Source organism: Meles meles, chromosome 2 (genome assembly GCF_922984935.1).
Source record: "Meles meles chromosome 2, mMelMel3.1 paternal haplotype, whole genome shotgun sequence".
In the NCBI taxonomy this organism is placed as follows: Eukaryota; Metazoa; Chordata; class Mammalia; order Carnivora; family Mustelidae; genus Meles; species Meles meles.
The window spans coordinates 143,367,376-143,381,845 of record NC_060067.1 but is presented as its reverse complement, the minus strand read 5'-3'; the positions used below and the strand labels follow the sequence as shown (position 1 = coordinate 143,381,845).

General features: G+C 45.0%; 1 protein-coding gene across 2 annotated transcripts in view; it reads left to right on the top strand.

The window, feature by feature from the left end:
- FHIP1A (FHF complex subunit HOOK interacting protein 1A) overlaps nt 1-14,470 on the top strand; it is a 228,112-nt gene that overhangs the window by 187,313 nt on the left and 26,329 nt on the right. For both annotated transcript variants that reach the window (XM_045993518.1, XM_045993525.1), the window contains one exon: nt 13,561-13,728. In XM_045993518.1, coding sequence (XP_045849474.1) covers nt 13,561-13,728 — 168 coding nt within the window. The remainder of the gene's footprint in view (nt 1-13,560; nt 13,729-14,470) is intronic.

Below are 14,470 nucleotides of genomic sequence, written 5' to 3'. Positions count from 1 at the left end.
GATTCTGCTTTACCTGGGCCCAGATGGCATGTAAACATGGGTATTTTTTAAAAGCTCCCTGGGTGATTCTAACATAGATTCAGGGTTAAGAACAACTGTGATATGATGTCCTTGAAAATGTGTTTGAATCATTGGATTCCAAATCAAGGTGAACGTTGGAGATCCGTATTTGAAAACCATTGTTCTCCTTGGGACCAGAAGTTTTACTGTACTGGGATTGTATTGAGGTAGTCACTGCATCTAAAAGACTCCATTTTGCAACCCCAGCTGGTGCTGGTGGAGTCCATTTTGGTGTATGACCAAGGTCGGAGGAATTGTACTTTCTGGGACAGCCAGGAGCAGAGAGGGCCAGAAGTTAATGCTTTTGTGAGTGGCAGTTTAATGTATTATTATAATTGTCCTAATCTTAGGTGTTGATTCTATATTGTTGGCAGGTGTCCAGTGACAGTAGGAAAGTTGGTGTTTCACATTACATCTTTTTTTTTTTTCTCTTAAGAGCATTTTTCTCCTTTCTTGTTGGCTCAACAATCAATTTCAGCTCTTTTGGCGGTTCCCAGGAGGAAGGTGCACAGTGAGCTCTTCAGAGAAACTGTTTTCTGGAGTGAAGTCCTGATGTGACTGGGATCAGCTGGCTTCTGAGAAACATCACTGAATGAGTTGGAGGAGGGGTAGAGTGGTAAAAGGGCCGGGATGGGTATAAATCCTCCAGAATACCATAACTCAACTCTTGTAATGGGAGGTAGTGTCTTTGACCTTCACCAGCCCACATAGATGACACAACTATTTTCAATTTCAATTTTGAGACAGTTCAATTTCAACACAATTTTCAAAGTATTTTCACTCAGTTTTTAGAGGACAGGGGATAAAAATGCCAAGGAGGCATTAGACCTCTTATCTTGGCTTTTTCTCAAATTAGTACGAAGAACATGATGTTTGGTAGCAGGCAGACCTGGTCTCTGGGGAATCTGATCTCTGGCACTTACTGTGTACTTTGGGGGCAAGTTTATGAACTTCATGTTTCTTATCTGTGAAATGAGGACCCTGACCCCTACTTTGCAAGGCCAGATTGAATTAACCCAGATAATGTATGTGAGGCACGATAATGAATGGCACAGAGCTGGGACTCCATAAATGGTAGCTATTTCTGGAGCTACTATTAATAATAGTAATACCGATAATTTAAAAATAAACAGTATTTTTCCTCCTTTGGACATGGCCCCTAAGATATAAGTAACTCATGGCCTGTGTACCCAGTTGTCCTTGGAGGGGGCTGAGATTCAATCAATTGGGAAGGGATGTTGACAGAGGCTCCAGCTGGGAAATGTGTTCTTGGAATTTTCAACCTCATCTAATCAACGTGTTATCATTTAGTCTCATCACACATTAATCCCTTAAAATATAGCTGCTCCCTAGAAGAGTTAATTTCACTGAGCTTTCATCTTGTGTATAGCTTGCTTGTTTACCTCAGAGAAAATAGAATATAGATCTTTATTTAAATATTGTGGATGCAGTGCCTGGGTGGCTCAGTCGGTTAAGTGTCTGCCTTCAGCTCAGGTCATGAGCCCAGGGTCCTGGGATCGAGACCTGTGTGGGACACCCTGCTCAGTGGGGAGCCTGCTTCTCCCTCCACCACCCACATGCTCACTCTCTCTCTCAAAAAATTAAATAAGATCTTAAAACAACAACAACATGGGAAAGGGTTAGGAGGGAAGAAAGGATGGTATGTGTTTGTGGGGATTACTTGAGTGTAAGTCACACCTGTTGCTGTGGGGCAGTGTGGCCTTGGGACATACTCGTATTGGCTGGACCCTCTGGGGGCCGAGGAGAGGAGATGCCAGGATGAGGTTGTGGAGGAGGTTGTATCTCATTGTTGCTAAGGGCCCAAAACAGCAGCCATCAATGTTGAGTTGCCTATTAGGACTGCCTGTGTGATTCCATATGTTTGTTTTGGGAACAATGTTGTCATTTGCCATCGGCTGGCCATGTCTGGAGTGACAGTGCCATTTCACCTAAGCACTGGCCTTGGAGTCTAAAGGATTTACAGGAATCAGTGGAAACTACACGTGCATAGCTAAGGTTATACAGTCTCAGAAAAGTCTGTCTGGTCTAATTGAGGTGTCAGGGGTTTTCTTCCCCATCTGAGTTCTGATAAGTTGAGAACTACAAGTGAGGGAGACAGAAGGTCAGTGTAGGGCCTTTGTTATCAATAAAACTGATGCTGGAGCATAGGGTTTATACCTGTGGGTAAGATTGCCTAATATTGGGGCGCCAGGGTGGCTCAGTTGGTTGAGCGTCCCACCCTTGGTTTCGGCTCAGGCAGTGATCTCAGATCGAACCCTGCTTCGGGCTCTGTCTGCTGTGGGCTCGGAGCCCTCATGATGTTCTCTCCTCCCCTCCCCCTGCCTCTCCTGCCTGTGCTTTTTCTCTGAAATAAACAAATAAATCCTTAAAAAGAAAGGAAAAACAAAAAACAAAAGAAGATCACCAATAACGACCCCCATGATCAGACAGACTTGCCAGATGCCCCATAGAAGCTGTGGTGGGAGGAGCAGAGAAGAATGTGTACTTCCTAATGGCGGTCTGGCTCCCCGAAGAAGAGAGAGAGGAGGGGACAGGCACCTTGGAATGACAAGCTACTCCTCCTCTTCTGGGGGAGGCGTTAGTGAGGGGAGCAGAAAGGCCAGAAGGACTCTGCTGGGTGATCCATCCTGCATGTGGGGAGAAACACTCAGACCAGTTTTCTCTACTAGGTTGGCAGAAATAAAACCTTTCTAAATTCTAGAGATTTGCAAGTGGTAATTCATATCACAAAAAAATGAAGAGGAGTGGTTTAGATGGCCTTGCCGTGTTGAAGAGCCCATAATGGGTGCCTGTCGCCTGCAGAAGAGAAACCAGACTCCCTCTCTTGTCTCTGGAAACCCGTCGTTGTTGTCTGTCCCTGACCTGCCTGTTAACCTTCCTTCCCTTGAGGTGTTCGTGTGCAGACGTGAGGTCAGAGCAGTGCCTTCCGTGGCCTCTGTTCTTGTTACCGGTTCCTGCTGGATCATTCTTCCTACGTCCCGTCTGTGCAGAATATATTGTCTCTTATGTCCTGGGACAGTCCCCATATTGGGCTCCAGCCCTGCCCCGACGCACACACCTGCCCCTCTCAGCTCTGGCTCCGAAGTGCGGCTCGCTGGCCCCGCGCAGCCTCCCACCGGGTTTGCTGTGCGAGTCTCAGCAGCCAGCTGCTGGAAGTGCCACAAGGGACAGGATGCTTCTCGTACTTCTTTTATGTGTCCCCAGATGCTGGTTTACTCTACACATGAAAAGTACTCTGTAGATACACGGTCTGTTAAATAAATGTATCAAAAGGACGTGGTTCGCACCCTCATCACTAAGCTAGAATAGGGTTATGCGGGCTTGGCTGGGAGATAAGATTACCAAGGCAAAGAACAGAAATTAGCTCTTGTCTCATGTCACTGATATGAAATCAAAGAATCTCAGGGTTTTGGAACGGAGAGGGTAAGATCATCTGGTTCAATGCCATCATTTCACAGCTGAGCACACTAATGCTCATGATTTGAAAAGGAATATTCAGAGACTGCGAGCTTCCTGTTTGGGAGAGGAAGAGAGGCTATGAAATAGGTGGTTTTTTCCAGTGCCTTCACATCAGATTATCCCCAGAAGGCTTACGTGGTGGCTTTGTATTTACATTAGGGAGTCCTCTATAAGTGTTCCAAAGTGCTTTTCTATTATCTCGTAGCGCCTCACCTTATGTTCCCACTAACATCTGTGGAGGAAGGCGCTTTGCACAGAAGCTCTCACCACATCTCATCATTGGCCTTCTTCATCGACATATGCAAATTTGCTCTGCTGGATTACATCGCAGGTCAGGGGCACCTGCTTGCTTTACAGCGGGAGCAGTGAAGACGCCAAAAGATTGCTTGACTTGCCCAAGGTTACCGGACTCCAAGGATTAAAGTGCAGTGTTGGACATTCCCACTGCGGTCCATTTTCTGCTACCCCCTGCTGCCTTTTGCATCCTTAAATTAGTATCTGTAGACTTTGAGAATCCTGGTTTAGAAGAGAAGTTCATTTTCGATTTCTTTATTAGCTCAGAGGAAGAATAGCTAACACCAGTACTTAACCACCCAGAGTAGACTAAGCTCAGCGCGAGGACAGCCGGGGTGAGTGCGGAGAGAGGACACTGCCCTTTGCCTGTGTGGCACGGAAAGCAGGAGTGGATACAATAGGAGGACAGGCCAGCCAGCCAGCTCTCAGCATCTCCAAGGTCCCAGGTAGATTTTCCTAGTGCAGATTCACTATTTATGTTGTAGAGACCCCAAGACATCAGTAGTAATATTCAACTACTGTATAAAAATGTCAAACAAAATAATCACAGTGTTTTGGTTTTTTTCTACCAATATTTTAGATTTTTAATTAAAAAATACCAGATTTTAGTGTTGACTCTTATTCGTTTATTGGTTAACAGAAAAATTAGATAAGTATCTATATACATTTTAAACAGTTTTCAAACACTCAGTCTTGTCATAGTAATGAGTCACAATTTTGGTTTGATAGGTTGCAATTAAAAACAATAAAATAGAAAATATCAGAGTGCCTTGTACTTAGTAACGGTAAATATCATATATTATTGTAAAATATCATTCTTATGATGGGTCCTGGTTAAGAAAATTTTGAAAAATGCTGTACTTATGTTTGGGAGGATTATTTGGAGAATGGGCTTGGGATTAGTCTCGACGCTACATTTCAGCCTGATCGTGGGCTGCCAGTTGGTCTTCTCTTGATATAAAACCTTCATTATTAATTCATTCACTCAACAAATACATTTTGAACACCCAGTATATGTGAGGCACTATTCTAAATGCCAGCATGAGATTGCTATAGCAATTTAGTTACAAAGAAGAGAGACCACTATATCAGTTTGCATAAGGTTTAGCTGTAGATAACAGAAAACTCCCTTAATGTGACAGAGAACTTCCTTTAGTAGTCCTTTTTTTATTCCATACACCAGTTATTTTCACACCTTACTGGCCAAGACAGGTACAGCCATACCTAGATGCAAAGGTAGGCGGGAACTGTAGTTTTTTAGCTAGAAAGTTAAGGTTCATTCCCAAGGAAGAGAGGGAGACTGAATATTGGAGGTTGGGAGGGGGAACAATTAGAAGTGCCTGCCATAAACTTCCAGGTTTCTTATATGTTAACAAAATTCTGTTTCTGTGGTTGGGAACCTGTAACTTTCTGTTATTCTTCTGTAGAAAAGCACAGGTTGGGCAGCTGTACAGCTGTACTTGCCGTGTACTGCACAAATATGCCCTGCTAAGGGGGCAAAGAGGGGAGATGGAGTTGGAAGAAGCAGCCACAAGTTAGGAGCCTAAACTGTATTCATTGTCTCAACACACATACACACACACACACACACACACAGCTTTTTAGAATCTGAATCAGCTGTAAGATACTGTAAACCTCTCCGACACACACACACACACACACACACACACACACACACACACACACAGCTTTTTAGAATCTGAATCAGCTGTAAGATACTGTAAACCTCTCCGACCTCTCTGTGGTACTTCATGTCACTTTTCTGCCACGGTAGGAAAGGAGAATTAGGATTAGAAATTAAGCTTGCATTTACTTTTGATTTGAAATGGGAAATTAGATTTCTTTCTTTCTTTTGAGCTTCAACAAGTGCACGAGGGAGATAATGCTGTACCAGGGGATCCAGGGCTTAAGCATCGGAATTACAGAAAGATAGGAAGGGTCCCACCCTGCTGGCACAGAGAACCACACAAAGTAGGTCGCACAGAGCCCCGCCTTATCTGGAACAGCCAGGTGGTATCGGTCTTGGAAGCCATTGTGGAGAGGGGAGGAGGGTCTGGTCTGAAAGTTGGTGTGAATCTTCTGTTCTTCCCCTGCCCCCTCCTAGGAGCACGTGAAACATTCATCAGCAACAAATGCCCTGCAAGTGTTTTTCCAAGTTGTCACAAGAAAACCGAAAAGGAAGGCAAACAGAAAAGAGGTTCAACCGGCTACATATTTTCCCTTCTTGGCCTAGTTTTCTTTGGCCTCACACTAACTTTTTTCTGCTCTCCCCATAACACCCAGCCATGTTGAGGTCTGACTTGCATTTCAGGTGAGGTAGACACAGAATCACTCTGACGGGGTGCGTGGCCCTGTGTGCCTTACCCTGTGACTGGCCAGTGCCAGGTGATGGGCATGCTGGGGATAACAGAGAAAAAGAAGCAGACAGACTAGAATGATTGAATTCATTTGGGCAGACACCTGTGCTTTTTCTCAATCTTCCATTGTGCTGAAGACTTTCCATCTCATGGAAACTAAGCCAGGAGTGAAATCTGTCTTTTGTCATCAGGGCTTGCCTTTGTTATAGTCTTTGGTGTCTAGGAAAATTGGTCTGTGTAGAAAACTCCAGTCCAAATAATACCTTTAACCCAGCAGGCAGACTGAATGAGGAGGGGGGTGGTAGGCCTTAGAATGGTTCTCAAATACTTGATCCTAAAGAAGCTGCTGGTTGAGACTCGGGCCCATGAACCACATCCCATCTGCTGTTGGGTTTTAAAGTCAGTCTCATCAGAATTCACAATAGGAATGTCTTATTAATCAGGAAGAGAAATTAGGGGGAAAACCGAGGAAGCTTTTCTTTTTTCCCCAAAGGATCACTTTTCAAGGTTGCTGTAATTCAAGAGCATGGCATGAGTTGGGCTCTGTATTTTCAATGAAATGTTATTTGAGATAAAAGGAAAATATTCTCTCGTTTTCACGTATTGTCAAGTGAATCTAACCACCTTGCTAAGGAAGGCATCCCCACGTGAACTGTAAAAACAGTGTGTTTTTATTAGTAACAGGACTGCTGATTTCCATCTCGACATATTTATTGATTACCCTCTGAGTCCCCGCCCGTGTACCAGGTGTTCTGAGAATTGACCCTGTAGGTCAGACATGGCCGTTTCTGCAGTACGCGTGCAATCTTAAAGGTCGGGAGAATGTATTAGGAAAACCGGGAAAGGAAATGGTCTTAGCCTAGAGGGCAGGAAGCTGAGGGTTTAACAAGACTCCCAGAATAGAAAGGACTGTCGAGTTTGGGGAGGTGGCATTTTCCTATCACCCCCTCTTTGCATGACCACAGGGTGAGGCACACTTTAAACTGCAGGGCTGGAATCTCCGTTTACCGTGAAGAATGCTTTCTGGCTGGAAAGACCTGAGCTGTGCTGCCAAAGGAGGCGGTGGGTCCATCCGGGTCCAGAAGAAGGGAGAGTGGATCTCTGTGTGTTGGCTGCCAGAAGCACAGCCCCTCTCTTTCTGAGCCCCCTGCTCCAGCCTTCCTTGGGCTCTGGCAGCACACCGTAAGGCCCTTTCTTTCAGGAAGCATCCTTGTGCTCAGGTGGCATCCATTCTCCTGAGGTCGTGTGGGCTCCTGATGGAGCAATATGCTGGGAAGAGTGCTTTCTTACACAGGAGGTGCTCAGAGACTGACCACGGCCAGAGATGTGGTTTTTATGGTTGTTCATACTGCAACCGAGAAGAATCTTTCTGAAACAACTAGGAAAGAGCCGAGGGACGGAGGGAGGCCATCTGGGGGAGACGCCTCGGATCTTTGCTTCTGAGCGGAAATGCCCCAGGGTTTCTCTGTTAATTCTGACCTCAGAATCAAACTCTGAAATAGTCCAAAATACACGTTTTATGTGATCTTTGGAGTATTTCAGTAGCTAAATTCCATCGCATGAGGTTCAAATGTAACAGCTCCTGGGTTGACTTACACTCTGGTAAGTTCTATTATAAGGAAGTAGTAGGGTACAAATTATGCACACACAGCCAAGGAAGGGAAGCTTTAGAAATGATTTGCTGACTGCTCCTTGGAGAGGTTTAGGATAGGCAAGAGGAAGTGTATTATATTTAATGAATTAACTCATAAATATGTAATTGATTTAATTATTACATCTAATGTATTACAGGTACGTTGAAGAAGGAGTAAAGGGGAGACACTGGCTTTATTTTTAGCATTTTTTCCTTAAAATGTGTTGCTGATGTCATTGTGGCTGTCATTTTAATTTCTCCTTCCTCAAGTATTTTAGGAATAAGTAGCCAAACTCACTGACTTTGGGCTTCCCCTCTGGTTAACTCCCCAGCCTGCCTGTGGCAGAGTCAGCAACAGGTGTGGCCTAGAGGTCAAGGAGCAGAAGGGAGGAGGAAGGGATGGGGGGTGGCGGCTGACTCATCCACTGGAGGCTCTTTGCAGACTTGGAATAATTGAGCATCTTCAGTCCTGAATTTTTGGCTGAAACAGTGGGGCTGCTTGCTGAGAACCAGGGTGTCTGCCTTCCCTTCCATACTTGCATGCTCTTTGTGCTCTGTGTTCTTGGAGGGAGGAAGCTGGCTGTGGCCCACACACTGAGCCAGTGCCCTCGGCTGCCCTCGGGTGAACGAACCCTGTGCAGGGCTACCAGCTCATCCGGCAGCAGCAGGCAGGTCTTAGCCTGTGTTCCCCGTGGAGGCCCCTTTGAGCCTGTTCCATGCGATGCAGCCTCCTCATTCCCTTCCTTCCTGCTGCTTTCAGTGGGCAGGATTCAGCTGTGTCTCACCGTGTCCTCCTCCTCCAGCGAGATCTGCTGGGTCTAAGGGCTTGCCGATGACCGCTTAGCTAGTTTTCTCCCGTACATTGAAGAAAATGCCAAGGAAAGGTGGCTTCTAACTTGGAGAGGATGCAACAGTCACCTGACCCCACTCCCTGCCACCCGCCTAAGTGACAGAAGGTAGAACCCATCTGTTTGTTCCAATGTGACTGGATCACAAAAAAACAATTAGCAGGTGGGAAATTTGTTTTTCAGGACACACACATAAACCTGCCATTACAGAGAGGACTCTGGTGCTAATTTAGATGCAAATGGAATTGCCCAACTAGAGCTGATTACAGAAAGGTCAGAATGTCTGTATGCTCAATTTCACTCCTACGCTAGGCATTAAGTTAATGTGCCGCTGCGATGGTGGCCGTGATGGCTGGGCTTGGGGCTGGCCTTCTTTCTGGGAGAGTTTTGAATTACAGAAGCAGAAGGTGACACACGGTATCAACTCCTCCCTTCGTACCCATCCCCCTTTTAAAGGAGAACAAACTCTGTTTTGTCCCTTTTCTGGAGAAGCTCGGGATACTGATTAAAACAAGCAAGCAAAATTCATGCGTGTTTGGAGCTCTTAGGCTAAAATAGAAAGGAGTAGATGGACGGTGAATTCAGTTGCTGTGCTTTTGGGAGTGCTGATCCCACCTGTACGTAGAAGCACTGCTTCCAGACTCAGACCACGCTGGGTCGGAGCCTAGAGCGAGGGGCTGGTGACGGGAGCAGGGCTGAGGGGATGGCCGAAAGGCTGGTGGGTTGGTTTGGTTGTTGCCGTGTACTCTAGTGCTTTTTAGATGTCTCTGACTGTAATGCACAGCCAGAAATTTATTCATTTGAGTGTGTATGTGTCTATATTTTTTACTGACTAGATAACGAAGACCATGCATATGTAATATATTGCATTACATCTAATTTGAACAAAACAGACACACAGAAGTTTCCCAAAACAGTACCTACTCCATGCAGCATACCCTAATATTTACGGTTTGAATCTGGTGTACACGATGGGTGAACCAATACACTGATTTCACTTTCCACTTTCGGATCTCAGACTCTAGTTTGAAAACACCAGTTTAAGGGACTGTGAAGGCACTCAGCGTGATGGGGGACCCGGGTGAGGGCTAGTGGAGAGTGAAGACGGTGGGTGAAGAAAGGGATTGATTTTCACAGGATCCACTCAATTCAGCTTGATCCAAGTAAGATTATGGCCCTGAGTCAGGGCTCAGTTTCCCTTCTAGAACTGCGGCTGGAAAGTTGCACGCAGAAGGGTGCCTCAGCAGACACATTGTTTAGGTTCATGCTTGTGTTTTATCTTGTCAAGGATAAATGTTTGTTTGTGGACAGAGTTTTCCTTAGGTTATTCCTGTCATTATGGTCTGCCTTTAGTGAGAATTAATATTCCTAGGCTTGAGTATCCTTAAATTTTCTCGTGTCTTATATGGTAGTAAGGCAGAACCTCATTTCCTAATTCTAGTATTTCTACCTAAATCTGTAGCCACCTGCAATTCCTTACAGAACAAGAGAAATGGATACTGACTGTCCTCTGTAAGACAGAAGGTCTTAGGTATATCAACAACTGATCGTCCTTTGTTGTTGGACCACGAAGAGGATGCTACTGTCCCATTGGGAGAATTCTTCCTTTTTGGGGCATGAGTGGCAGCTTTGGTTTTGCATTCCACACAGCAGAGCTGCTGTCCCCTGGTGGTTCAGCATTAGCTTTCCAGTGATCATACTTAGGCTCTGGTCTCATCCTCCTTAAGGAGGATGCCTATTTGGAGGATTAGAGGAAGGTTCTGCAAAGTAAGATAATGGGGCAGGAAAAGATTTTCTGGGATAAAAGTCTTCTGAGGGCTCCTTAAATATGGAGGAGGGAAGAGACAAAGAAGGGAACCAGATTTTCTTGGCTTGGGTACTAGTTTAAGGGAGGGTGACCTCTATTTACAAAGAGGTTGCAACTCGATGCTTAATAGAATTGGGTTTTGGCATTTATACCATGTTATGTAAATGCTATCCCTCCAAGTGTTTTTCTTAAATCCTCTTAGCTCATAAATGACAGATTTGATTGCTAAAAAATAATAATAATAATAAAATCTTTCATTTATGCAGCCTAAGAGTAGTAAACAATAGATGTTCAATGCCCTTTCATGTCAGCCCCCAAAGCCCGAGACTTCTATTCTAAAGGGTTTATTGCTGTGCTTTTGAGCTTATTAAGGTCATGTGTAACTTAGGGGGGGAAAGCTGATGGTGCATTGTTGGTGCAAAGACAGCTCCTGGAATTCTGCAGGACGGGTCAGCTCAGCAGCTCAGTAAGTAAGGTTAAAATGCACTATCGCAGAAACTGCATGCATGCATGGCCCATTTAAAAAGTGCTACTTTGTTCCTAGCCGTTTGATTACTGGGGAATCAGACTTCTGCCTACATGACTTTGGATTCAGTTTCGGCTAAAGGACCCCGAGACTGGGGCAGCGGAACAGGCGCAAGCTAACGGAGCTGTGTGTTTGGAGGTGGTGTGGGTCGTTTCCCCTCTAGTATATTTGGTGACATCCATTACTCTATAGGTTTTTAGAGCCCCCCCCCCCCTTCAGGGGCCCTCAGAGCAGAGGGCCAGAGAGGAGAGAAGAATTAAAAATTAAGCTCAGCTCCGGCAAATTTAAATCACTAGGACCTTGGGGGCTATCATTTATTCAGGAAATGTTACAGGCAGTCCCTTCTCTTGCCAGACTCTGTACATTGCACTGGAGTAATACACAAGCCATAGCATGTGTCCCAGGACAGCATTAAGAGTGCCATGAGTGTGGGACCAGAGAAGACCAGGAAACACAGGGACAGAAGCACTGGGTTTCAGGAGCAGGGGCAGCTCCTGAGAAACCTCTTCTCAGAAGGAAATTTATTTGCCAGGTGGTTGAGGTTTACCTGTTTCCTTTGTTAGCCCTGTAAAGTTGGCCAGATGACACAGGGGTGTGTTGAATGTTTTGAGGGCTCGCGGCACGGGCGCTGAGCTGGAGGGGCGGAGTGTTTGCCCTCTGATGCGTGTGTGCTCAGGCGTATGTGCGTGTGTGCTCACCTGTACTGTGTAGTCATGCCTTACGTAGCGTAAAGAAGATAGACAACACTGATATGGTCGTATCTTATCCATCTGGACTCCTCTGTCTGGAACATCCTTAAGGCCCAAGAAAATTTATTTTATTTTTATTTTTTAAAAAGATTTATTTATTTATCTGAGATAGAGCAAGAGTGAGAGAGCCAAGAAGGAGGAGCCCCAGGCAGAGAGAGAAGCAGCTCTCCATCAAGCAGGGAGCCTGACACGGGGCTCGATCCCAGGACTCTGGGACCATGACCTGAGCCGAAGGCAGCTTCCCAACCAACTGAGCCACCCAGGCACCCTGCCCCCACAAGAAAATTTATAAAAATAATTTAAGCCTTTATGTATAGATACACCTGCATGGGGCCTATCTATGCTTAAAGAGCAGATTTGGAGATCTGATTTCTAAACTGATTTGTGGCTTCTGAAGGCAGAACATTCCAAAGAGAAGAGGAGTGTATTATTAAAGAAATGACCAGTCCCAGTATGATAATGTGACAGTTCACACTTCAAAAGGAAGGAAGAAAGAAGTGAATAACTGGAAAAGAGAAGATGCAATCATTCAAGAAGTCTCACCTTCTGTTTCACTTAACATCAAGTGATCAAGGGCGTTAGACTCAGGAGTGGGGAGTTTCCAAGGCAGAGGAGTGGAGTCTGAGATTTGGAGCGGTTGCCCTGGTGATTTTCATGCCTCCCAGGGTGGGTAATTCTCCTCTACAGACAGTAAGGCAGCAGATGACCCCTGTTCACTAAGAGGTGAGGAACTTTGCTTTTAGGAAGCTAAAGAATAGGGGTACTTGGGGGCCTCAGTCGTTAAGCGTCTGCCTTCGCTCAGGTCATGATCCCAGGGTCCTGGGACCGAGCCCTGTATGGAGCTCCCTGCTCACCGGGAAGCCTGCTTCTCCCTCTCCCACTCCCCCTGCTTGTGTCCCCTCTCTTGCTGTGACTTTCTCTGTCCAATGAATAAATAAAATCTTTAAAAAAAAAAAAAAGACCGAGAATTGCATATGAGCTCTGAAAATACTCCCTATCAAAATCCAAAGGCTTTGAGTACCAAATCTTTGGCACTTCAAAAACTTCTCTTCAGAGTCTTCTCTTCCCTGAAAGACTCACATTCTACTGCAAGGAAATTCACACAACGTAGACAGTACTCGTTTGTGTTATTAAAAAAAAAAAAAGTCAGTTACTTTGGAAGCAGTAAACTCTTATAGCGCTTTAGAAGTAACACTTTATGTATGTTATTCAGTTATACAAATTTGACTTTCAGCGTTCCAGAAACCTATCTAGACGTCTGTGGAACTTTGCGTCTGTCCCTCTTAGTTCCCACTGATGATGTTGTTATTTCGCTTATGAGATTTTACATCTACACCCATCTTCCTGAACAGAAAATGTGTTCTTACATTTTCTAGCTCCGGTACATAGCAGGTCAAATAAATATTTATTGGATGACTACTAACGAAACAGTTATACTGGGTGTTCTAATTAATTCTTTACCGACCACGCAGATACTTTCCATGATCTCTTTTTTCCCCTTTGTGGTTCCACACTAAAATCTTTATGGTATTTGAACTGCATTTGATGATTAGAGTTGTCAGAACACTTGAATTGCTTTTTTATGTCTTTGCTTCTCCCTTACTGAATTAAAGGGCGGAAACAGCATGAGATGTCGTGGTATGTGAATAGGTTATAGGCTTCAGATGCGGCTCTGAAGCGGGTTCTGGTGGTTAGTGTGTCCTTGCCTTGATGGGGTCACTGCGGTGAGGCCAGGGGCCTTTGGGGAAGCGTGGATCACAGCATCAAGAGGATGCTCACCTGTGCTCATTCTGTCGCTGGTCCCAGGTGACTGTCGAGGAGGTCATGACCACAACTGCGTATCTGGACCTTTTCCTGCGTAGTATCTCCGAGCCTGCGCTACTTGAGATCTTCCTCCGTTTTATCCTCTTGCACCAGCACGAGAATGTCCACATCCTAGATACCCTCACGAGCCGAATCAACACCCCATTTCGGGTAAGGAGAGTCCCAGAGGAAGGGACTTTATAACTCAGAACAAATTTCAGGAGAGTTTTGGGAATAAATGAGGAATTTTTTTTTCTATCCCGCCCTTTTTTTTCTTGTAGCTGTTATTATTATGACACCATTCTGAATTCCACGTCCATCCTGCCTGACAGACAGACTAGACTAGCACTTTGTCACGGGGGCAAAAAATTACTTAAGTGGTCTGATGGAATGATAAAAAGCTTAATCCCAAAAGGGCACAATCAGTTTATAATACACCTTTGGGTATCCTCCCTGTTTGCCGTTTATCTTTCCTTTTTGGAAATTAGAGAGTGAATGAATTCTTGTTTTTGACTGAACTTAGAAAAGTGTATCGTCACAGCCTCAGCACAACTGGAAATGGAACCAAGGAGAATGTTTTCCTCAAACCCAAGAGATGAGCCAAGAGGAGCTGAGGCATGAGGCTAAGAACTCTAGATGGGGTGCTGGTCAGGGCATTTGGGAATTTTCTGGTAGCCCTGTCTTGTAAATAACCAGCGCCATATTTGAAAATAACTTGGGAAAACAAGTGCCAAGCAGGAGATCATGTGTGTGGGTGTGTATGTGTGTGTATTGGAGAGTGGTAGGGGCTTGCTTATGTGGATCTGTAAAAGTTGGAAATAAGAGCAAAGGCATTTTGGAGGAGGGTAATTCTGTATAATGGCATAATTCTAGGCATAGGCTTTCTAATCAAATCCTATAGGAGAACGAAAAG